We start from the raw sequence: 27434 nt of genomic DNA, 5'->3' as shown, positions 1-27434 counted from the left end.
TGAAAATACAGTCTTGAAACAAGTTTGAAATGACAACGCAAAGTAGTACAGGTTCACTGTCACAAGAACAAGAAGAAATTGAAGCAGCCAAATTGAACCGGCCCTAAAAATTCACTTTGTAACCAAGGAGTAAAATTGAAAAAATGTCTCAAAACAACAGTATTATATTTCTTAAGCTATGGCTGTTACTGACATAAAAAGAATTATTTCTATAATTCTTCTTTGGCCTTGGTTTGTGACAGAGTGGTTATTATGGGAAAAAAATTGTAAACAGCTATTTTTTAGGCCTCCAGGCATAGGGAAAAGAAACCCTCTTTTGAGTGTCACATGCTTCAATTATTAAATAGGTTTAAAGTCATAGGATTCAATACATAAATCAAAATAAAACATGACCTTCTACCAGTACAAATTTGCAGAATTAGTTTCATCAAATAATGCCAACAATGGCCTAAATAAAATTGTATTTAAATTGTTAGAAATGCAAGATGGCAAAGTATAAAGGATTAAAAGTAGAGCACGTCATTACTACACAGCCCCTTGATCTCTTGGGTTTCAGGTTCCTTCTCTGTAACATGAAGAAATACCACTAGATTGTCTCAAATGTTCCTTCTAATTCTAACATTCAAAGATATATGTAAACATGGGCATTCACATCATGGCTCAATGGAAATGAATCTGATTAGCATCCATGAGGATGCAGGTTTGATCCCTGGCCTCACTCAGTGGGTTAAGGATCCGGTATTGCCATGAGTTGTGGTGTAGGTCGCAGATGTGGCTCAGATCTGGTGTTGCTATGGCTGTGGCATAGGCCAGTGGCTATAGCTCCGATTTGACTCCTATTCTGGGAACTTCTATATATTTCGGGTGGGGCCCTAAAAAGAACAAAACAAAAAGGTGTACATAAACGTGGGACAAATGGGACTATTAAGGAGGGAGTCTTTCATGTAAATTGATGACATTCAGCTGTGTAAATATGGCAGCCATATTCTGTCACATATTCTCTTTCAGTGTTGCTATGTGTGTGCTTTACAGTTTATTTTTTAGAGCAGTTTTAGACTCATAGCAAATTTGAGCAGGAGTTCCCACAAACCCTTTCCTTTTCTACACTCAGCCTCCTTCACTATTGATGTCTCATACAAGAGTGGTTTAAGTAATAAACTTACATTGACATGTCCACAGTTTATATTAGGATCTACAGTTTACATTAGTGTTTACTCTTAGTGTTTTACATTCTATGGATTTTAACAGATGTATAATGCCATGTTCCTTCTGATTTTTTTATTGTCTTAATAGCCATATCACTATGTGATGATGTGAAAAGGCATTAGAATATTCCCTACAGTGAGTTTAAGGCAATTACATCCAAATAATGGTCCTTATTTGGTACCAAGTCAGAAAGAGAAAGACAAATACTATATGACATCACTTCTATGTGGAATCTAAAACATGACACAAATGAACCTATCTACAGAACAGAAACAGATCATGGACATAGAAAACACTTGTGGTTGCCAAGAGCGTTGGGGACTGGGAGTTTGGGATTGTGGGATAGACAGGGACTTTGGGGTTGATAGATGCAAACAATTACATTTAGAATGGATAAACAATGAGGTCATACTATATAGCACAGGGAACTATATCCAACCTCTTGGGATAGGACATGATAGAAGATAGTATGGGAAAAAGATATACAATGACTGTGTTACTTTACTGTACAGCAGAAATTGACACAACAGCATAAATCAAATATAATATAAAACAAATAAATAAAATTTAAAAATTATCCATTCATGCATTACCTTAGAAACCGTTCCTTGTTTGTCCATATTCCCTATAGCAGTTTAGCTGTGAGGTTCTATTCCTAGCAGATAGTCATCAACATTTGTTAACATTGAGTTGGATAACTTAAATTTGAATAAAAGAGATAAAAGACGAAAAAAAAGAATATAAGCTTGAAAATTTCAAATAATGATTCTTTGAGTAGAATATTCTCTATTTAAGTAATATTCTCTTAAGTGATTATTATTAAAAAGTCATAAATACCTCCAAGACAGAGGTGAGAGAACTGAATAGATCATTATTTAATGAGGATCACATTACTAAATGGAGCAGTGAGCTTTGTTCTGAATGCTATTTCCATAACCAAAATACATCTTTTAAAACATCAAATGCAGTATTCATTCATCAGGAGGAATATCACTCAGCAGGCCAGGATTTTCAAAGCTGCCTATTTTTTTTTCCAGTGGAATGGGACTTTTCCAGTGAAGTGATAAGAATACTTTGAAAATTTTTAAATAGCCACAGGGTCTTCTTTATTTTATGGTTAGTATCCAGAATTGCTTCATCTGGTGAAAGAAATACTTTCACTGCAGAAAACTTTAATTCATTACAACCAAAACCCAGCAAGATTCAGATATGTTCATTGCCATGAAATATATAGGTTTGAACATAAAATATTTATCCTTGAAAACTGTGGTAATGAAATAATAGTACATAAATGATGATAGTTATACCTAACAAATGACCCTACTTCACACCATTTCCTTATAGTGTTTAGAATATGGGGCAACTATGTCCTTACATTTTGTCATCTTTAGCTTCAATTGATCTTAAAAGTAGAGATTATATCCCTGAAGTCAATGCAATTAATGAAAGAAGAGGAAATAGAATGTATGCAAAGGGGATTAATAGAGGAATAACCTATAATCAGGTTATAAAGGTCTTGATGGGGAAAAAAAAAACTGAGGTTAACCTATCAAAAATTGTTTTCTCTATTTCTCTGTATTTCTCAGGAGCAATCCAGTTATTTTTGTTCTTTCCTCCCTAAAGTAGCTTCACTCAATCTAGTCACAGAGCTTCTCTATTATCTATAATGATATTATAAACCAAATTGCTTACACTCTGATACTAATATATTTTAGTAATACAAAATCAGTAAAGGATCAGTCTGTATAGCATTAGAAAGAAGCACAAAAGGTACATGGAGACATGGTGAAAACTCTTGATACCACCAACACCACCACCGTAATTATTAGTGTTTTACAAGGTTTACTGTCTAAGCACTGTTTGTTATGCTCCTAGGATTATATTTAATGATTCTTAAATAGCTGCTAATTTTTTTTTACTAATGATTTTTATTTTTATCACTATAGCTGGTTTACAGTGTTCGGTCAATTTTCTACTGCACAGCATGGTGACCCAGTTACACATACATGTATAGATTCTTTGTTCTCATATTATCATGCTCTATCATTAGTGACTAGATAGAGTTCCTAGTGCTACACAGTGCGATCTCATCGCTTATCCATTCCAAAGGCAATAGTCTGCATCTATTAACCCCAAATTCCCAATCCATCCCACTCTCTCCTCCTTTCCCTCAGCAACCACAAGTCTATTCTCCAAGTCCAGGATTTTCTTTTCTGTAGAAACCTTCATTTGTCCCATATATTAGGTTCCAGCTATAACTGATATCATGTGGTATTTGTCTTTGTCTTTCTGACTTACTTCACTCAAAATAAGAGTCTAGTTCCATCCATGTTGCTGCAAATGGCATTATTTCATTCTATTTTATGGCTAAGTAGTATTCCTTTGTGTATATATACCATTTCTTCCTAATCCAATTGTCTGTCTATGGACATTTGGGTTGTTTCCATGTCTTGGCTATTGTGAATAGAGCCGCAATGAACTTGCTGGTGCATGTGTCTTTTCAAGGAAAATTTTGTCTGGATATATGCCCAAGAGTGGGATTGCTGGGTCATATGATAGTTCTATGTACAGATTTCTAAGGTACCTCCATACTATTCTCCATAGTGGTTGTGCCAGCTTACATTCCCACCAACAGTGCAGGAGGGTTCCCTTTTCTCCACACCCTCTCCAGCATTTGTTATTTGTGGACTTATTAATGATGGCCTTTCTGAGAGTTATGAGGTTGTATTTCATGGTACTTTGGCTTACATTTCTCTAACAATCAGGGATGTTAAGCATTTTTTCATGTACTTGTTGGCCATCTGTATATCTTCCTTGGAGAAATGTCTATTCAGGTCTTTTGCCCATTTTTCCATTGGGTTATTGGCTTTTTTGCTGTTGAGTTGTATAAGTTGTTTGTATATTTTAGAGATTAATCCCTTGCCAGTTGTATTGTTTGAAACTATTTTCTCCCATTCTGAAAGTTGTATTTTTGTTTTCTTTTTGGTTTCCTTTACTGTGCAAAACTTGTCAGTGTGATTAGGTCCCACTGCTTTATTTTTGCTTTTATTTCTGTTGCTTTGGGAGACTGACCTGAGAAAACATTTGAAGGTTGATGTCAGAGAATGTATTGCCTATGTTCTCTTCCAGGAGTTTGATGGTGTCTTGTATTCTATTTAAGTCTTTCAGACATTTTGAGTTTATTTTTGTGCATGGTGTGAGGGTGTGTTCTAGCTTCACTGATTTGCATGCAGCTGTCCAGGTTTCCCAGCATCTCTTGCTCAAAAGACTGTTTTTTTCCCATTTGATGTTCTGGCCTCGTTCGTCAAAGATTAATTGACCATAGGTGTCTGGGTTTATTTATGGGTTCTCTATTCTGTTCCAATGGTCTGTATGTCTGTTTTGGTACCAGGACCACACTGTCTTGATGACTTGTGGCTTTGTAATATTGCCTGAAGTCTGGAAGAGTTTATGCCTCCTGCTTGCTTTTTGTTCCTCAGAATTGTTTTGGCAATTCTGGGTCTTCTGTGGTTCCATATAAATTTTTGGATTGTTTGTTCTAGTTCTGTGAAAAATGTCATGAGTAAATTGATAATGATTTCATTGAATCTCTAGATTGCTTTGGGTGGTATGGCCAGTTTTACAATATTAATATTTCCAACCCAGGAGCATGGAATATCTTCCATTTCGTTTCATCTTTAATTTCCTTGATTAATATTTTAATTAAAGTTCTTGGCATAATAGTCTTTTACCTCCTTGGTTGGGTGTATCTCCAGGTATTTGATTTTTTGCGGGTGCATTATAAAAGAAATTGTATTTTTGTATTCTTTTCTAATATTTCTTTGTTAGTGTACAGAAATGTGACTGATTTATGAATGGTGATCTTATATCCTGCTATTTTGCTGAATTTGTTAATCAGTTCAAGTCGTTTTTGGGTCAAGTCCTTACAGTTTTCTGTATATATTATCATGTCATCTGCCCACAGTGACAGTTTTACCTCTTCTTTTCCTATTTGGATGCTTTTTATTTCTTTTGTTTGTCAGACTGCTGTGATCAGGACTTCCAATAATATGTTAAATAACAGTGGTGAGAGCAGGCATTTGTGTCTTGTTCTGATTTTAATGGGAAGGCTCTCAGCTTTTCTCCATTTAGAATTATATTTGCTTTGGATTTGTGGGTAAGAGTTTTGATCATGAATGGATGTTAGACTTTGTCAAATGCTTTCTCTGCATCTATTGAGATTATCATGTGGTTTTTGACTTTTCTTTTGTGAATGTGGTGTATGACATTGGTTGATTTGTGTATGTTGAACCATCCTTGTGCACCTGGGATGAATCCTACCTGGTCTGGGGTATAATTTTTTTGATATGTTGTTGCATTCAGTTGGCTAAAATTTTGTTGAGAATTTTTTCTTTTTTGTATTTTTGCTATTTCTTGGGCTGCTCCCGCGGCATATGGAGGTTCCCAGGCTAGGGGTCTAATTGGAGCTGTAGCCACCAGCCTACGCCAGAGCCACAGCAACATGGGATCCGAGCCGCGTCTGTGACCTACACCATAGCTCACGGCAACGCCAGATCGTTAACCCACTGAGCAAGGGCAGGGACGGAACCCGCAACCTCATGGTTCCTAGTCGGATTCGTTAACCACTGTGCCATGACGGGAACTCCTGTTGAGAATTTTTGTGTTTATATTCATCAAAGATATTGGCCAATAGTTTTCATTTTTTGATAGTGTCTTTGTCTGATTTTACTATTAGGGTGATGGTGGCATCATAGAATGTCTTTGGGAGTGTTCCTTCTTCTTCAACATTTTGGAAAAGTTTAATGCAGATGGGCATAAGTTCCTCTCTGTGTGTTTGGTAGAATTCACCTGTGAAGCCATCTATTCCTGGACTTTTATTAGTAGGGAGTGTTTTTATGATATATTCAATTTCATTTGTAGTGATCAGTCTCTTCAGTTGATCTATTCCTTCTTGATTCAGTTTTGGCAGGCTGTAAGTCTCTAGAAAGTTGTCCATTTCTTCTAAGTTGTCAAATTTGTTGGCATAGAATGTTCATAGTATTCTCTCATGGTTTTTTGTGCTTCTGTAGTATCTGTTGTGACTTCTTTTTTGTTCCTTGTTTTGTTTATTTGGGTTTCTTCTCTCATCTTCTTGGTGAATCTAGCCAGAAGTTGGTCATCTTTGTTTACCTTTTCAAAGAACCAGCTCTTGGTTTTACTGATTTTTTCAATTGTTTTTTGAATCTCTGTTTTATTTATTTCCTCTTTGATCTTTATGATTTCCTTCCTTCTTCTGACTTTAGGTTATGTTTGTTTTTCTTTTTCTAATTCATTAGGGGGTGGGTTAAGCTGTCAATTTGAGATTTTTTTTCTTTTTTGACGAAGGCCTATATTGCTATGAATTTCCTTCTGAGAACTGCTTTTGTGGCATCCCATAGATTTTGAGTGCTTGTGTCTTCTTTTTCATTTGTCTTGAGGTATTTTTTCGTTTCCTCATTGACCAATGGGTTATTTAGTAGCATGTTGTTTAGTCTCCATGTAGTCAGTTTTGTCTCATTTCTTTTCCTGTGGTTGATTTCTAGTTTCATGCCATTATGGTCAGAGAAGGTACTTGAAATAATTTCTATACTCTTTAACTTGTTGAGGTTAGCTTTGTGCCCCAGTATGTGATCAATCCTTGAGAATGTTCCATGTGCACTTGAGAAGAATGTACATGCTGATTTTTTTGGATGTAATGTCCTGAAAATGTTGATTAGGTCTAACATTTCTATTGTGTCCTTTAGGATCTCTGTTGCTTTACTGATTTTCTGTCTAAAGGATCTGTCCATTAATGTGAGTGGGGTGTTAAAGTCCCTACTATGATTGTATTCCCATCAATTTCTCCTTTTATGTCTGTTAGTATTTGTTGGAAAAGTATCTGGGTGCTCCTGTATTAGGGACATATGTATTGAGGATTGTAATATCCTCTTCTTGAATGGATCCTTTAACCATTAAGTAGTAACCTTCTTTGTCTTTCTTTATGGCCTTTGCATTAAAGTCTATTTTGTTTGATATGAGTATTGCAACTCCTGCTTTCCTGTCTTGTCCATTGGCATGAAATATGTTTTCCCATCCCTTCCCTTTCAATCTATCTGTGTCCTTTGCCCTAAGGTGAGTCTCTTGTAGAGAGCAGATTGAAGGTTTTTCCTTTTTTGTCCAGTCTGCCACTCTTTGTCTTTTGATTGGAGCATTCGGTCCATTGGCATTTAAGGTGATTATTGATAGATATTTATTTATTGCCACTTTAAACCTTGTTTTCCAGTTGATTCTATGTTTCTCTTATTTTCTTTTGTTTGCTTCGATGGTTTCCATTTATTTTATGCTTCAGTACTTTTCTTTTCAGTTTTTGTGAATTTGATGTTCAGTATTGATTTGTGGTTGCACTGTTTTTTATGTACATTAACACCTTCCTATATCTTCTTGCTTTAGCCTGATAGTCATATAGGCTTAAATTTCATCATTAAAATAAAAAAAGAATCTATATTTTCTTACTTTCCTTCTCCACATTGTATGATTTTGATGCCTTTTTTTTTTAACATCTTCATGTTTAGATTTATATGCTGGCTTATTTAAGTGACTGCTTTCCAATTGTGGTTTCTTCCATCCTATTTTTCCTTACTTCTTCTTCTTCTTTTTTATTTAGAGAACCCCTTTCAGTATTTCTTTTAGAATGGGTTTAGTATTCCTGTGTTCTTTTAGCTTTCATTTGTTGGAGAAAATCTTTATTTTCCCTTCTATTTTAAATGATATCCTTGCTGGGTAGCGTATTCTAGGTTGCAATTTTTTTCCTTTTAGCACTTTAAATATATCTTGCCACTCCTTTCTGGCCTGTAGTGTTTCTGTAGAGAAACCAGCTGATAGCCTTATGGCAGTTCCCTTATACTTAATGCTTTGCTTTTCTCTTGCTGCCTTTAGAATCCTCTCTTTAACTTTTGCCATTTTTATTATAATATGTCTTGGTATGGGCCTATTTGGGTTCAACTGGTTTGGAGCCCTCTGTGCTTCATATATCTTGGTATCAGTTTTCTTCAGATTTGGAAAAGTTTTCAGCCATAATTTCTTCAAATATATTTTCAGTACCCTTTTCTTTTTCTTGTCCTTCTGGAATTCCTATTATTTGTAGATTGGCCCACTTTATGTTATACCATAGATCTCTTATATTACTTTCATGTTTTATCACTTGGTTTTCTGTCTGCTGACCTGATTGAGAGATTTTCATTATTCTATCTTCCAAATCACTAATTCATTCCTCTGCATTATTCATTCTGCTCTTTATTGTATTTAGCTCAGTTTGTATCTCTGTAAATGAGTTTTCTAAATTTTCTTGGCTCCTCCTTATATTTTTCTAGTTCCTTTCTAAAGGAATCTGCATTACTGATTATATCATTTCTTCACTCATTGATATTCAGCCTTAATTCCTTTATTATTTTCACTATCTCCCCTTTGAACTCAATGCCTGTCAAAATGCAGAGTTCTGTTTCATTTTTGACTGCTTTAGGTGAGTTCTCCTATTCCTTTAACTGGGAGTGGTTTCTATGCTTCTTCATCTTCCTTATGTTTTTCTCTTTCTGTGAGTTTAGGGACGCCAAACTGTAGTCTTGTAAGGCTACTTCAATGCAAGAGCACCCCTTTGTATTTTTTTGGGGGGGTTTACTATTTATTTTGTGTGTGGATGTTTGAATATTTGCTGTCTCTTTCTTCAGTGTGAACAGGTTGTTTTCCTCAGGATGCTCAGTTTGTTTTCAGGGAGAAGGAGGCAATAGGTAGGGCCAACAGTCAGTGCCTGGTTGCTGGGCTCTCAACAGCATCAAGGATCTCCAGAGCCTGAGTCTCAACATCCTGCCCAAGCATCTCAGGCTGTGGTGTTGGACCTGTGGTTCAGATGATCTGTGTGGCTGTCACTCTGCTTTGCCACCCTCTCTCCAGCTGCTATGCTTTTCTTGGTGACTCTGAGGTCCCTCCAACTTGGATGATCTTTCCATCACTTAGGTGGCTCCCCAGGATGTAGGTTCATTTTCTCCTTCATAGCACCCTCTCAGGAATGCTAGTCCCATCCTGACTCCTTTTCTCTCTTTTTTTTTCTTTTGTTTTACCTAGTTATGTCAAGAGTTTCTTGCCTTTATGGAGGTTTAAGTTCTTCTACCAGCTTCAGTTGATGTTTTGTGCAAGTTATTTTACATGCAGCTGTGCTTTCTTGACATGTTTGTGGGAGAAGGAGAATGTGACCTCTTACTTCTCCACCATCTTGCTCTGCATCTGTATAGCTGCTGATTTTATTTAATCTTTGCATATATGCTCTACAGATTTCTCATTATCATTATTGCAGTAGTTAGTTCATTTTAAATAGAGACATGTACTAACCTACTATTTCTGTCCCCAAGAAGTTAAGAAACAACTATTAATCTATACAGACAGCTGAACAGAAAAAAAATAGTACGAAAAGAACAGAAAATAAATTATTTGCTAACTGGGAGTTTAAATACAGCTTGCAGAGCATATCTGTAAATGTATATCACATATTCTAATTTCTACAATTTATTTCTTTCTATTAATAGATATCTTTGCTATTTTCTGAGCATTCATGTAGACCAAGCATTGTGCCAAATGCTGGCAAACATTGATATAAATATACCCATACACTCAAAAGTGAGGAGACTGAGCCTCAGAAAAATTAAGTAATATACCCAAGGTCATAAAACTAGTAAGTAGTTAAACTGGTATTAGAATCCAAGCTGTCTGTTGCAAAAGTCTGGCTTCTTCCTACCATGTGTTTTACTGGACTCGAGGTCTCTAGCCCTCTTTGATTTCAAAACAAGTTATATCTTGATGCTTTCTGATTTACAGTGGAAATTTTAATAGACTCCCCTGACCATTCTAATTTCATATGACCTGTACATATGTTTATATCATTTGATATTTAAAAGAAATCACTTTCTTAAAAATAATTTCTTTATAGGAATGTAATTTAAAAACATGGCAGGCACAATATGAAGAAAACAAAATTTTAACTAATAACTAATAATTACTCTATTGAAAAACTACTTTGATATAAAATGTTTATATAAAATATTAATAATTACTAAGAATTTAGAAACAGAGAATACCATTCTTTGCAAATAAAATCCTCTCACATGTACATTATATGAAATTTAACAATTTCAGGACCAATACAAAACCTCAGAGAGTGAATTTAACATATACAAAGAATCAGGTTGCCCTTAAAGAACAAGAGATTTACTAATGATCTAATCAGGACATTTGACTAAAGAGCTTATTTAATATTTGCATTTGGAAACATCAAATATTTAAAAAATCATATAGAGTCTTTAAAGGAATCAATGCATGAAACTAGATAAAACAAAGGAGTATGGATACTTAGTAAAATATATATATGCATGTATTTATAAAATCTTTTCAGAAAATTCAAGATTTTTTTAGTTTTGTACCTACTAAATCCTATACAATAAAATTCTAAAGAACAATATGCATGTAAATAAGAGGCAGGGTAGATTATTCATGGTAGGGTAGTAAGGCTTCCATAAATAATGAAGTTGGATTCAATAGTCTTGTTTGATCAAAAATTGCACTGATTTTGGAATTCCCGTCATGGCTCAGATTGGACTAATGCCCATGAGGACACCGGTTGGATCCTTGGCCTCACTCAGTGGGTTAAGGATCTGGCGTTGCCATGAGTTGTGGTGTAGTTTGCAGATGCAGCTTAGATCCTGTGTTGCTGTGGCATAGGCAAGCAGCTACAGCTCTGATTCTACCCCTAGCCTGGGAACCTCAATATGCCACAGATGTAGCCCTAAAAAGACAAAAAAAAAAAACAAAACTCACTGATTTAGGCAAAAGTAACATATTGTTCAGTAAAATATGCTATATTTTCTACATTTCCCCTTGGAAAAATCCATTTAAGAAATATAGGAAATTTGCCTCTGATTCCAAATATTTGGTGCAAATAATTTACTTAAGAAAAAAATCATCATTAAACTGTATGTGAAAATCCCCCGAATTCATTTATTTGTAGTCAAAAATTTCATTAACACATGATTGAACAAAACGTGTTAGAGCTAAGGGATAAAAAGAGGCTTACTATCTGAAGCTCATGTGCTGATATTTAAGGATTTTTTTTCTTTAAGATTACATATCAAAGAACAATTTTTAACATTTGTTAAAATTAATTTACAAATATATAAAGAAAATACTGGAAACATTGTATATGTACCTTTAACACTCAAACATTAACTCAGGAAGCATGTGATTTAGTTGGATGAGAATCAGAGAGACTTGTTTTTCAAAATTTAATCCCTCAAGTGTAGAAAAATAAATCTGAATATTAATGAGAGAAGTGTAGAAAAATAAATCTAAATATTAATACTTATGCTAAATCTGAATCTAGCAACTAGCATAAAAAACTTATTTACTTTAGTAAATTTAATAGTTTCTACTATCAATTCCCAATCACACATTTTTGTTAGACATAGCAAAATGACAGTGTCCAATCTTCTTTCTTTCACTGTTTGCTAAAATAAGAAGGTAAGGTAAAATTTTGACTCTGAAATGATAGCTGCTGTATTGAAAAGTAATATAAAAAGGCTTAGCATTTATAATTATTTCCATTATTTGAATTTTATTTGATACTACCTATATTAGAATTGATCAACACATCCTAAAAATACCTTAAATGATTATGTTTAAGTAAATAATAAATCAACATGTTTTATATATTTTTATATTTATAGTTGATAAAAGTAAAAGTGTCATTCAAAAAATTTTAAAATATAGAAGTAAAAGTGAACCAGCTAAATTCCAATCATGACATTTTAATGGATTTGCAATTCAAATGCTGTATCTTAGGAAAATTTTACTTGATTTTTTTCCCAGAGAAAGCATTTTTAAAACAATTGTGTTAGGCTTAGAATTTCATTTCTAATTTGTTTTCTTATTCCTCATCATGAACATCAGAGTACAGATGGAAAGGTTACATTTCTGCCATGTTTAATAAATTGAGATAAATCAATAAACACAAATTATGAATAAAAAGCTACTACCTGCATGGAAATCTATTCCCACAGCAAATGAAGTTCCTGATATAGGCATCAAAGCATCCATTTTGTCAGTTGGTTCCAGAGGTATTCCCCTGATTCCTTCATGAACCGAGTACATAAGAAATGACTCTATACCTATATTAAAAAAAAAGTCCAAAATGAATGCTTAACATTAAAATAATTTCATAAGCAGGAGGGGCATCAAGATGGCAGAATAGAAAGACCCTGAACTCATCTTATCCCACAGGCCCACCAAAATTACAACTATATACTAAGTAACTGTCTTTAAGAACAATCTGAAGGTAAGCAGAAATCATTCTCCACAACTAAAGATACAAAGAAGGATACACAACAAGATGTATAGGAGGGGCTTTGAAAATCAGCTGGACTAATGTTTGGGAGAGCCAGAGAAATAAAGAAAACAGAGGCTCCTTTCTTAAGGAGAGCAAACAAAATCTCATATATTCTCATATATTCCAAGTCCCAGCACAGAATTAGTTGTTTGAAAGATGCCTGGGTCAGATCACTTGCTGATCTTGAAGAGCCTCTCTGAGAGACAAGTGGCAATTGGGATGCCCCCTGAAGACTGAGACACTAGCAGCAGCTACTTTTGGGATCTTGGGATCCTTCTCAAACTCTTCCAAACAAATTTAAGAGGATGGGACATCTCCAAATCTATTCTATGAGAACAGCATTACCCTAATACCAAAACTAAAGACACCACAAAAAAAGAGAGAAAATCACACAACAATATCACTGAGGAACAAAGATGCAAAAATAGTCAACAAATTCTAGTAAACCAAATTCACCAATACATTGAAAGGATTCTACACAATGGATGATAAAGTATTATTTATGCCAGGCATGGAAAGATGGTTAAATATCCACAAATCAATCCATGTGCCATGCCACATTAACAAAATTAAGGATAAAAATCACATGATAATCATAACAGACATGGATAAAGCTTTTGACAAAATTCAACTTCCATTTACGATAAAAAAAAAGCTTCAACAAAGAAGAAGGGAATATACCTCAAATTAATAGAAGCCATATATGACAAGTCCACAGCTAACATCATATACAATGGTGAGAAGTTAAAAGCGTTTCCTCTAAGGCCAGGAATAAAACAAGGATGCCCACTATCACCACTTCTATTCAACATAGTAGTGGAAGTCCTAGCCACAGCCATACACAGAAATAAGAAATAAAAGTAATTCAAATTGGAAAGGAGGAAGTAACCATGTCACTGTTCAAAGATGACATGATATTATATATAGAAAACCTAAAGGACTACACCACAGAAATAAAAAAATAAAATTATTAATACTAATAAATGAATTTTGTAAAGTTGCAAGATACCAACTTAGTATTTAGAAATTTGTTGCATTTCTATATACTAATAAAAAACTATTAGAAAGAGAAATTAAGAAAACAATTCCCCTTACAACTGCATCAAGAAGAATAAAGTATCTAGTAATAAATCTAAACAAAGAGGTGAAAGACTATACTTTGAAAATGATTAAGATGTTGATGGAAGAAACTGAAGACAACCCAAAACAATGGAATAATGTACCACACTTATGGATTGGGAGAATTAATGTTGTTAAAATGTTCGTACTATCCAAAGTGATCTACATATTTAATGCAATCTCTATCAAAATACTAATTGCATTTTTTACCACACTTGAACAAATAATCCTAATATTTGTATGGAATGCCAAAGGACCTTAATAATCTTGAGGAAGCAGAACAATGCTAAAGGTATCATACTCCCTGATTGTAAAATATTTTACAAAGCTACAGTTATCAAAATTTTATGACTCTGGCTCAAAATCAGACACTTAGTTCAACAGAACAGAATAGAGAGCCCAGAAATAAAGCCACGTTTATATGGTCAATTAATCTATGATAAAGGAGGCAAGATTATACAATGGTGGAAAAAATAGCCTCTTCAATATAGGCTGCTAAGAAAATTGGATATACAAAAGAATCAAACTGGACCACTTTCTCACACCATATACAAAAGTAAACTCAAAAAGAATTAAAGACTTAAATGTAAGACCTGAAACTATAAAACTCCTAAAAGAAAAACATAGGTAGCCAGCTCCTTGACTTTGATCTCTGAGATTTTTTTTTTTTAGTTTGGCACCAAAAAGAAAGACAACAAAACAAAAGTAAACAAATGGTACTACATCAAACTAAAAAGCTTCTGCACCCCTCAGGAAACTGGCAACAAAATGACGAGGCAACCTACAGAATGGGAGAAAATATGATATCTCATAAAGGGTTAATATCTAAAATATATAAAGAATTCAAACAATCAATATGAAAAAATACCCAGACATTCCCATTTAAAAATGGGCAAAGTATCTGAATAGACATTTTTCTAAAGAGACAATGACTAACAGGAACATGAAAATATGCTCAACATCACTAATTATCATGGAAATGAAAATCAAAACAATATGTGACTTTGGCAAGCTAGTTAATGTCTTTGTTTCTCAGTTTCTTTATCTCTAAATGGAGGTAACGAGAGACCTACTTCACTTAATTAGGAGAATTAAGTGAATTAATATATTCCAGGTACTCAGAATAATGTCTGTTGCAAAATGTGTCATATAAACATTTGATTTAAAATAAAATATATGATAATATTAACATACGCATTTCTCATATAAGATTGAAAACTTTTTAAAAAATAAAATTAAGCTATGATCACTGGATGGAAAGATCATTCTAGAACCAAAGCTCTTCTAGAAGTAGACTCTATAAAGCAAGAAATAGGAAGCAGATTTCTTAGATTTCAGATCTTCTGCAATGCTCTTCTCCTTCAGTTAAGCAAACCTGAGGAATGACATATTCTTTGGTGCCTTCTCCTAAATACTTGAAAGTAAATGTAACTAAATTCAAATTGGATAGTAACTGCAAACAATAAACCACTGTTTTTTCACTCAAACTTTTGCTTAAGTTGAAGTTAGTTTCTACAGTGTTTGGTTAAAGGCTTGATAATAAACTGTAGTTCCTGAAAATAACTAAAAAATTGGGATGTTTTACAAAAACATCATCACTTAAAATATTTTAGGGAGTTCCCTCTGTGCTGGTTAAGGATCTGATTGCAGTGACTCAGGTTGCTGCCAAGGTGTGGGTTCAATTCTTGGCCCAGCAGTGGGTTAAAGATCCAGAGTTGCTAGAGCTGTGGTATAGGCTGTAGTTGCAGCTTGGATTTGATCTCTGGCCTGGGAACTTCCATATGCTGCAGGTGTGGCCAAAAAAAATTTTTAGACACATTAAAAAAATCCCGTATATATGAGTACCATTGTCCTAATAACAAGCTAACATTATTTTTCCTAATTTTTTGACTGATGTTAATTGCCTAAAACCTGTATAGATGAAGTAAATGAATCTGAATCCAAGATTTTTCAAAACCTTATACCTTGACATGACATACGGTTCTTTTGGAGATAATATCCCACTGTACACATGCAAGTCCTTGTTGTTTCAGACGTTGGTAAACAAAGCTGAGAACATCCACCATTATTGAGTTGGCAGGAATTACTGCCTACAAAGAAGGAAAACAAACAAAAGAAACGTAAAATTCAAGAAAACTAAAGACAGTATCACTCAATATTAAAAATTTGAACAAATATTTATGCTGTTATCAATTTATAAATGCAGCTGGTTCACATTGGTTAGTATCATATTTTATTCTCTTAAAGAATTTGAAGTAGCAGTTTCTGGCTGAAGTCTGATCTTCTAAAAAAAAGGCATGGCATAGTGATTATAGTCAATAGTATAAACAATTTAAGTATCAATTTAACATCAAATACAATTTGAATACAATTCAAAATTGCTAAGAAATTAGATCTTAATTGTTCTCGTTATAAAAAAAATGATAATTATGTGATGTAATAGCCCTATGGTTATAATCATTGCAATATATAAACATAGCAAATCAACACATTATATGTTTAAACATTATCTGTCCATTATATCTCAATAGAAATACATTTATAATAAATAATTAATTTTTTAAATAAAGTAAGATACTTGAGAAGATTCATAGTTTTAAAAAAGCAAAAGGAAATCAATGCGTCATCAACATGGTCATAGATCTTTTTAATATATCAAGATCACAGAAACCAAGAAATGTCTTTTTTGACTTTTTATTTTCTTTTTAAGGGCTGTACCTCCAGCATATAAAAATTTCCAGGCTAGGTGTCTAATGGCAGTTACAGCTGGCAGCCTATACCACAGCCACAGCAACATGGGATCCAAGTTGTGTCTGTGACCTACACCACAGCTCACGGCAATATCGGATCCTTAACCCACTGACCAAGGCCAGGGATTGGACTCACACCTCATAGACACTAGTCAGATTTGTTTCTGCTGCACTACAATGGGAAGTCCCAGAAATCACTTTTTTGACTTCTAAATTTCACTTAAACTCTACAGTTACTTCCTTTCAAGAACATTTTATCCAAATGTCTCAAATAAATAATTATTAAATTACAATACTGACTCAAGTGAAAAATCATACCATTAAAAGAGAAGAGGTTCATATATACACATATGTAAATCTATTTTTTTTTAAAGTGAGGAACTAAATTTTGCCATTCCAAGGAACATAATTCTTCCGAAATATATTTAAAAGACACTCATAAGACTTATCTAATTAATTGACATATTAATTTTCCTTATTACTGTGTAGTAGCAATGACAAATATTAGTCAGGTGATCATAGGTAGGCCTTAAATTAAGATGTTCCATTGAATTTACTAGGCCCAATGTGCTAATTAAAGCTGGTAGCATGAAGTTAAGTAATTTACAATCTCATCCAACAAGTTCATTAAATATCCCATTTTTACAACATTTTTATTATTCTAGGACATGAAATGCCATTTAGTGGATGTTCAAACTTATATGAAGTGCAGTAAATCCAGTGAGATTTACAAAGCATGTTGAAAGCCATATATTAATAGTGTTCTATGGAAAATTCAAAATACCAATGAAGCTCATTATTTCTCATCTCTTAAATTCTAGACAGTCTGATGGGATTTAATTGTTCAATCAAACCTGTCACAAGTTCTGTCATTTTTGACGTGAAATATTCTCATCTGGGGAGACTTCTCATCAGGAGGTCTACCACTTTCTCTGCTTATTTCCAATAACTGCCAGTAGTTCTTATGTAGGTCCACAGACTAGGATTTGAGTTGCCTTGAACTTTTGAAATGATTACCTTTATCTCTTACATAAACTAATGGAGATTAATTGATGTATTCCCTTTTTTTCCAAGCTGACTAACCATACTAAGATGAATGTTTAGTTCTCTGAATATTTCAACAGAAGACAATTATATTTCTAGAGCTATAATAATTCTATACTGACTACATGCACATTTCATTTTATAGAAAGCATGTGAATGCATAATAATATAATGCCAGTCTATAGAGATGTGCATTTGAGTATAGATTTATTTCAACTACCACGAAAGATTCAAATTTTGGGAAGAGATTAAAAAGTGATAGTTAACTAAGGTTGAAAAAACACCAAATGGAGAGAGGGAAAATAAAGGAATTGAAGAAGTAAAGAAAAATGGATTACATAATGATTTATAAAAACAAGAGAAAATGAGGGATTATATAATCTTGATAATATCAAAAACTTGTGAAAAGGAGTTCCCATTGTGACTCAGTGGAAATGAATCCTCAGGAGGATACAAGTTTGATGCCTGGCCCTGCTCAGTAGGTTAAGGATCTGGGGTAGCCATGAGCTGTGGTGTACATTGCAGATGTGGCTTGGATCTGGTATTGCTGTGGCTATGGTGTAGGCAGGCAGCTATAGCTCCGATTCAACCCCTAGCCTCCTGGGAACTTCCAAATGCCACAGATGTATCCCTTAAAAAGCAAAAAAAAAAAAAAATGAAAAAAGAAGAAAAGGGAGCTTCTGGATTGTGCATTTTTAAACACAATAGAAATAATAGAAATATATAATGTATTACATTTTTTGTAAATAATAAAATTAACCATGTCAACAATCATGCTGTACAACATATATTTCATGTTTCATTTGTTTATTCTCTAAAGGCAAATGATCATGAAAAAGAAAAAGTTTTAAAAAAAGAATCGTTACTTCAATAAGAATCTTTGCCTGTTCAATATAGATTTGATTTTGATGTAGGAAAAATATTAAAGAAATTTTTTAAAGCAATAATTTAGATAGTGACTATTTAGCAAGTTAGAAATACTGGCTTGGCTTAATATTTTTGTAATGATATTGATGTCGAAACTACATTCTTCAGTTCTCTAGTGGAGCTAGAAGGTCCACTTGGCTAACAAGAAGTCTCAGCTCTCCAGTGATCTATGTCAAAGAAGATAAATGAAGTAGGTAATTGTACTTTGAAATCCAAAGTGGTAGTAATGTTAACACCTTAAATAGTCCTAAATTGCTCATATTTCATACTAATGAAGCTTTTAAGCTCCCTGCTGTGACTCTGTTAATGGGAATGTCTTTAATACAGATGCTTTTATCAGCATATTCTTCTAGTAAAAACAGTATTTTCACTGTATTTTAAGCTTAGTCACATTACACCATTAATTTCTAAGTACTAGAGGTCTTTGTCAGTTTGGTGATATTTTCACAGTGCCTAGAAGCCAAAACTGTACCTACAGGATCAAATTCTTAAAGGATGAGGGGGATCTTGTTGACATGAATATTCTGGGACAAGCATGATACACTGAATTTTTCCTCAAAGAAACTTTATTAGAATTGTATCTGGAAAAATCCGATATAGTAATTACAATTGCAAATAAAGTATGTGTTTGTTCACATTTTGAAGAAGTGAATGTAGATTTTTTAAGAGGTTTGGAATTATGATCTCTCTTTTCTGCTCTGTTGTGTAATGTTGTAGACTTTCAGATATAATCTCATTCAGTATAGACGATGAACCAAAGGTTTATCATAGTACTATAAATTTTCACACTTCACAAATATATTGCATTGAAATTCACAAAAATGCCATATTTTATTTATTGAGTACCTGTGTTTTGTTGCCAGTTATATATCTATTTTCTATGGCTTGAATGCCAGAATTATTTATTTTGATAAAAAAATGTTTCTCTTACATAATTCCCAGTGAAAACACTGCTGTTCATTGTTATGGATAACGATGAAAAAATATATATATATCAGAAAACAAATACAGCTTTGTGCATAAGAGTTAGGGTGTCGATCTCTTCTGAATCATGAAAGGATCCCAGGAATCAGTTCAGATTGTTTTATAAATCAATTCTCTTAAAAATATTTTTTTTCATGATAAAGAAATACAGTTCCTGCTACTCCTGACAAGAAAGTATATTCCAGAGCAAAATTTGACCCAAGCTTTTTTCAGAAAAGGCAACCATGTTGAATCACGTCTTCATTTTGCCTCCAGATATGCAGGAATGACTCTCAATTGATATCACTAATCAGTCCTGCCTGCTTGATTGTTGTCACCTGTGTTCAGAATTAGTGATCCCCTTGGTTCACTCTTCTTATTTCTTCTCTTAATCTGCTTTGGTCTACATGCCCAAATCCTTTAGCTAAAAATCCTTTTAAATTTTCTTGAAAATTTTTCCTAAGAGGAAAGTATATGAAACAAAGGATTTTCACGGCAGAGATTACGGAGAGTAGAATACAAAACAATATTTTTTTCTAGGAAGGGAGTTCTGCTAATGTCATGGATCATGAACCCCAAACTAAGAAAAGTCTAGCAGGTGTGGGGCTGTACTGGCTGGCATCTCTAATCTAATTGCCATTTGGGCACTGTGACAAGTCCACCTATGTAAACCATCTGTTAGTTCTCTCACTCCATTTCACTGCACACCATTTGGACAAGCAAAAACAAAAAAAGCCAAATGCTTAGAGCCAAACAATGTGGTGCTTTTTGTTATGAAATTCTTGCATCAACATAGTCTATTTGAAGTCCACTCATTTATTTAGTTTCTGGGCTTAATTATACTGTGACTATATTTTGCTGGCATTTTTTTTTTCCTTAGTCTTATATTTTTAAATCAAGAACTGAATAAGACCTCTTTGAAGACCTGACAAATTAAGATTCCTTGGGCAGCTTTGCTAATGTTTTGAAAGCTCATTATATACCTTATGCTAAAGGCATTTCTTCTACAGTATGAAGCAGCATTTTCATTAAGAGCAAAAATAGGAAACTTCAATTGTTGAATTGAGAAAATAATATGAAAAAAGAGAACATTATATATTCAAAAGGCGGCACAAATTCATTACCGTGTGACTTACCTTGCTGTGCTTCTTTATCATACACTTTCATATGAACAACCCCAGAAGTCTTATTTCTTAGAACTGTGGGGTTTCTTCCATCTCTTTTGCTGCATGTTCCAAGCTGAGCTAAGTTTTGGTCTGCCCACCACAGTTTCTTATCTATAAAAATGAAAAGATTTTTTTATGAAAAAGATAATCATCTTATTAACTAATAATAAAAAGCTATTAAACTGTAATGCTTTCTGATTTCTTTTGTTAAATTCTCAAACCTGTTTCTAAGGGAAAAAGCAAAATCACTTTGACTTTTAAATATGTAAACTACAGTACATTCCAGTGTTTATATTTTTCTTCTCTCTCGCCAATGAGAGTCTTAACATTAACTTTTCTTTTTCTTAAATGACATAAATAAAATTATATTCCAAATTAATATGGAATACAGATTTTGTTATCTATACACTTAATAATGATCATAGTAGTATTGTACTATGTCTGTAAATGAACTGCAAAATCCAACAAAATATCTAAACAGAAAGTACAAAAAAGATTGTTCTCTAAGTTGTGTTTAAAGTCTGTAAGCTTTTAAATCAGTACTCTCCGTTCCTGGATTCTTCAGCTATAGTAACTTATTTTCTGTTCAGCTTATACTCCTTTCTCCAAAATTTTAATAATGTACATTACTAACTTGTACTGAGCAATCCTTTGGAAGCAGAGACCCTGCAATGTGGCACAGATAAAAAAGTAGTCAGGTAGCTAGAATTCTAGTGAAAATTATACATTTATTATTATATTATGTCAAATTGTCATAGAAAAACTATAAGGCTGCTATTATAACTTTTCTTTGCATAGATGAAGATTCTGAGATTCACAGAGATTAACCATCTCAATCAAATTTACATATTTGATGGTCTTTCTCTCTCTAAAACATGTGTTCTTTCTAAGACTCCATGATGAGTACATTAAAAATTGTAAGGTAATGAAATAATGTTAAATAAAGTTAATTTTAAAAGTTTTGAACTATCATTGAGAATCTAATTAATGACAATTGAGACCACATTGATTTCAACCTAGAAGTTAAAGTAAGGCTACTGAACTTAGTGAACAAAACAACGTAGTCTTGACCTTCAAGGTACAATTATTCTCATTCAAATGCCAGGATATTTTGACTGAACCAAAGCCTGGTTTCATGCATTACGAGAAGAATAATACAAACAATGACCATCCCTTCCTAAATCTTATTTTGTGCAGTGCACAATTCTAAACATTGTAGACAGATTAATCCATTTAATCTTCACAAGAGTTCTATAAGGTAAGTACCACCATTATTAAACCATTTTGCAGTTAAGAATATTGAAGGAATGAGAAGTAGTTTTCCCTGGGTAATAGAATGAATAGTGGACCCAGGTTATGAATCAACCCTGATTTCAGTTTCTGGTATTAATTTCATTTCTATAGCCTCTCCTTCCATAGATGGATAGAGTTTACTCTTCTTTCTCTTGACATATAAATATGGAACTTAGATTATGATAGTGAAGTTGAGTAGCCAATTCATCTATCCTTTCATTTACACTCCAACATTTATATAAGAACAGAGATATTCCCTGTGAAGAAAAAGGTTAGAAACTTTGACTTAGAGATTTTTTTATTTTGTCTTTTGAGGGCCGCACCCTCAGCATATGGAGATTCCCAGGCTAGGGGTCGAATTGGAGCTGTTGCTGCTGGCCTATGCCAGAGCCACAGCAATGCCAGATCCAAGCTGTGTCTGTGTCTACACCACAGCTCACGGCAATGCCAGATCCTTAACCCATTTACCCATTTAGCGAGGCCAGGGATCAAACCCGCAACCTCATGGTTCCTAGTCTGATTTGTTTCCACTGCGCCACAACAGGAACTCCTAACTTAGATGTTTTTGAAAGGTGTTTGGCACAGTATAGTGGATTGAGCACATGTGTTTCTACTTTTTTTTTTTTCTTTGTAGGGCTGCATCTGCAGAATATCGAAGTTCCCAGGCAAGGGGTCACAGCCACAGCAACGTGGGATCTGAGCTACATCTGCAACCTACACCACAGCTCACGGCAATATCAGATCTCTGACCTATTGAGCAAGGCCAGGGATCGAACCCGATCCTCATGGATACTAGTCGGATTCATTTCTGCTGCACCACAACAGGAACTCCCTGTGTTTCTACTGCTGTTTCTTCTACTCTCCCACTGTGATAGAAATGTTGAAACATAAAGCAGAATAGAACCATAATGAACACATATAATAAACAAGAGAATGAAGGGCATATGAACAATGTGTACATGATTGTATGTGGATAGAAATAGGAAAATGGTTAAATGGGCAGATAAAGGTGCAACCTAGAATGTGATTTTAAAAAGGCTCCAGAAGAGTGGACACCAGCCCTCTCCACCAAACTCTGGATGATCTTGATTTTAGCCTGAGAATAGTAGAGTGGAAGTGCAAAAAAAGGTTAAAATAGGGTGATTAAGTGAAAATATTTTTATATGTAAGGCTACCTACCCCTACCATCTCTTTTACCCTTTCCCTTGTGTTTATAGATGGTTGATAGAAAGTCTCAAATAAATAAATGAACAGAACTCCTTTTAAAGATACTCATTGAAATAGTTTGGGATATTAAGGGTGATGCTCTGCAAAAAGGTTCCTTTCATTCTGACCTTTGTGGCACCCAAAGCCTGACCTCTTAAAGCAAAACCTGAAAGCTCCCTCCTGATAAGATATCTTTATGTCATGCATCTATCTGTGCCTTCAGGAGAAAGCTTCATGTATTGAATCTCTAAGAATAATGCAGTGTGTGTTCAATGCCATTCAGAGCTCCTGGTAAGAGCTCCCCTTGCAAGGAAGATACCACAGGAAAAGAATTTCTTTTCATAAATAGGAAAACGATGATGGACCTCCCAGTCCCATCTTAAATGTCATGGGAAAGCAAGGATATTCAGTTCAATGAGGAAAACTAACAAAGTGAAAAGCAAACACTAAGGTAAACAGAGGGACACCAAAATTAAAAATCAGAAATTATTTTTTAAATCATCAAATATATTAAGTATATTTCTCATTCTAGAAATGTTAGAGATCCTTAAAAAGGTAAAAATTAGAGAATAAGAAAGGATTCAGAGTTTAAAGAGTCACGTCTACAGACAAATATTTTTATTTTATTTTATTTTATTTTAATTCATTTTATTTTATTGCTTTTTCAGGGCCTCATCCACAGCATATAGAAATTCTCAGGTTAGGGGCCAAAGCGGAACTGCAGCTGCTGGTCTACAGCTCCTTTTAGAGCCACAGCTATGTGAGATACGAGCTGCATCTGTGATCTACACCACAGCTCATGGCATACCAGATCCTTTAACCTACTGAGTGAGGCTAGGGATGGAACCTGCAGGATGGAACATGGAAACTAGTTGGGTTCATTACCACTGAGCCATGATGGGAATTCCCCAAATATTTTTAATGGAATGATTATAAAATGTGGTTGAGGGACTCTTTCATGATATGGAGGAAGAAGACAAGCAGAAAAAAAAAATAAGATTGGAAAGGAAAGAAGTAAAGTATCAGTCTAAAAAGTCCAATAGACAGTATCACTAAACTGTAGTTGGAATCAGCAGCTTCTCCACGTCCATGCAGTCAGAAAAAAAAAATGCCCATTTTACTTAAGACTGTACTTAATTGACCAGTAAAAATTATCAATTTTTTTAAGTCTAGCCCTTTTTAACATTCTTGTGACGAAATAGAAATTCTGCAGAAAATATTTCTGGTGCTGAGTATGATTGTGTGGAACAAATGTACTTATGAGACCACTTGAGCTGCAGGAAGAATAGGTTACTTTTTTTCACAGAACATCATTTTATCCTTGAAAAAATATCTGACAATCTATGGCTAGTCAGACTTTGGTGTTTGGCAGATATTTTCTCAAAAATAACAAGAAAGAAAAATGGTAAATAACGTAGTTGGAAGATTGGCGATACCCAACTTTGAGACATTATAAAGCTACAGTAATTGAGACAGTGTGGTGTTGTTGAAAGAATAGATAAATAATCAACAGACCAGAGCAGAGAGCCCAGCAACAGACTCCTATAAATACAGTCAGCTGATCATTGACCAAGGAAGAAATACAAATAATGATGTAAATATGGTCTCTTCAAGAAATGGTACTGAACAACTGGACATTCATATGCAAAACAAAAATTAGTCTAGACACAAATCTTACACCCTTCACAAAAACTAACTCATAATGTATCACAGATCTAAATGCAAAATACAAAGCTGTAGAACTAAGAGATAGCATAGGAGAAAAACCTACATGACAGTGACTATGGTGTTGTCTTTTTAGATAATGACCAAAACCTGATCCATGAAAGAAATAACTGATATTATAGACATCATTAAAATTAAATTTCAGCTCTGCCAAAGACATTATCAGGAGAATCAGAAGACAAGCCATATATAGGGAGAAAATATTTGCATAAGGATTATTTTCCAAAGCACACAAATAATTTTTAAAACACAATAATAAGAAAGCAAACAACTAATTTAAAAACTGGACCGAAGACCGTAATAAACACTTCATCATAGAAAATAAACAGATGACAATAAGCATATGAAAAGATACTCCACAACATATATCAATAGGGAAATGCAAATTAACAATGAGCTACCACTGCACATCTATTAAAATGGCCACAATTCAGAACAATGACAACATCAAATGCTGTCAGGATATGGAGTAGCAGGAAATCTCACACATTGCTGGTGGGAATGCAAAATAGTATAGCCATTTGCAAGATAGTTTTATGGTTACTTATAAAACTAAACAAATAAAGGTGGCAATACAGCAATAGAGGTTATGGCAGTCCTCTGAAAACATGGATTTCCTTGCTTCTAATTCTTGTTCAAGCTTCTTTAAGTTTCCTAATTATATACTGCCTCAAATTCAAAATTCCCTCTCAGGTTTTAAAATCACTAACTACATCACTACATAATCTGACTTGATTCTACTTCTTTCTACCTTCTTTCTAGTACACGCATTTAGTCCACTCTTATCACCTAATATTCATTCAGATATGTATTCAACTAATATATGGCATCTATTATTTGAAAAGTATTATTTTGCTATTATTTTTTACTGTACTCACTGCATGCAGAATTTCCCAGGCCAGGGATTGAATACTTGCTACTTCAGTAACCAGAGCCACTGCAGTGACAGCAGATCCTTAACTCACTGAGTCACAAGGGAACTCCAAAGTACTACTTTTGATAGTGGAAAAGTGACAGAAGACAAGATGAGTAAGATCTCTGTCCTTATAGATGCTATGTTCTAGTGAGGGAGACAGACAAGAAATAAACAGAAAAGGCAGAACTAAAGTTCTTAAAAATCAACAGCAATGAAATAAATAACCTGATTGAAAATGGTCAAAGGACTTGAATAAATATCTCTCCCAAGAACACATGCAAACAGCCAATAGGCATATGAAGAGATGTTCAACATCATTAATTATCAGGGAAATGCAAATCAATATCAAAACCACAATAAGATATCACCTCACACCTGGTTATCATTTAAAAAAAAAAAACAATGCTGGCAAGGATGTGGAGAAACTGAATCTTATTCATTGTTGCTGGGAATTAAAATGGCAGGGCCACCACTAAGACAGTATGGAGATTACTCAAAACATTAAAAGTAGACTACCATATGACCTAGCAATCCCATTCCTGGGTATACATACAAAAAAACAAAGTCAAAATCTTGTAGAGATATTAACACTTCATTATTCAGTGCCATTCATTCTTAAAAGCAAAGGTATGGAAACAAATATCCATCAAAAGATGAATAGATAAATACAGTTGGTGTATATATGCAATGGAATATTATTCAGCCTTAAAAAAGAGAAAATATTCTAGTGGGAGATGTTGATAATATGCAAGGCTACACACATGTAGGGATAAGGGGATGTAGTAAATCTCTATTTACCTGTCAATTTTGCTGTGAACCTAAAACTTCTCTAATAAAATGAAGTATTTAAAGAAAAGAGGGGAATGTTTCCATATGGATGAACCTTGAGGACTTTACTTACATTAAGTAAGATTAGCTGATCACAAAAGTACTAATATTGTGTGATTCCACGTTCATCAAGTTTCCAAACTAGTCAAACTCAAAGTAAGAGAGAGTAGAATGGTAGTTGCCAAGGGCTGAGGGGAGGGGATTGGAAATGGGGGAGTTGCTATCCAATAGGTATAAAGTTTCAGTTATAGACAATGAATAGGTTCCAGAGTTCTGCTGTACAACTTTGTGCCTACAGTTACCAATACTGTATTGTGTACTGAAAAAAATTAAGAGGGTGGATCTCAAGGTAACTGTCCTTACCACAAATAAATAAATGAAAACATAAGAAAAAACTGAAGACTGTTATTATTTAGTCCTATAAAGAAAATAAAGTTTCATCTTTTATTTTCTGCTTTCCCTACATTTGTCTGCACATAACTCCATTCTACTCACCCTTCACTGCACAAGCCTAACCCCACCCTCAGTGAAATACTTCAGACTGCCTTTCCCACACTATCTCTTCCTTCTCACTGATTCTAAATCCTCTATAGACAGAATCCTATGGTTTGGTATTAAATCGTTACTTTTCCCATTCTTTTCACTTGTACTTATTTTGACTCTGTATCCAGAGATGAAAACTCCTGAGACAACGATCCCATCTTGAGCTTCTTTGTATTCTTCAAGTGCTTTGCATTCTTTTGAACCAAGCTTAATGTAGAAATTCCCTAAATATCTGTGAAATGATTGGGGAAATAATATCTCCCATACTAATTCATAACTTAGAAAACATTTAAATAAATCCATCTCTCCCATTTCCTCTTGATATT

General features: G+C 34.0%; 1 protein-coding gene across 1 annotated transcript in view; it reads right to left on the bottom strand.

The window, feature by feature from the left end:
- LRP1B (LDL receptor related protein 1B) overlaps positions 1–27434 on the bottom strand; it is a 1901444-nt gene that overhangs the window by 500171 nt on the left and 1373839 nt on the right. Inside the window, exons 33-35 of the mRNA XM_047772014.1 lie at positions 20568–20708; positions 15712–15837; positions 12279–12410 (exon numbers count right to left, since the gene is read on the bottom strand). Coding sequence (XP_047627970.1) covers positions 12279–12410; positions 15712–15837; positions 20568–20708 — 399 coding nt within the window. The remainder of the gene's footprint in view (positions 1–12278; positions 12411–15711; positions 15838–20567; positions 20709–27434) is intronic.

This window comes from Phacochoerus africanus, chromosome 3, assembly GCF_016906955.1.
Source record: "Phacochoerus africanus isolate WHEZ1 chromosome 3, ROS_Pafr_v1, whole genome shotgun sequence".
Taxonomy (NCBI): domain Eukaryota; kingdom Metazoa; phylum Chordata; class Mammalia; order Artiodactyla; family Suidae; genus Phacochoerus; species Phacochoerus africanus.
This window is presented reverse-complemented; position numbering and strand designations above follow the sequence as displayed.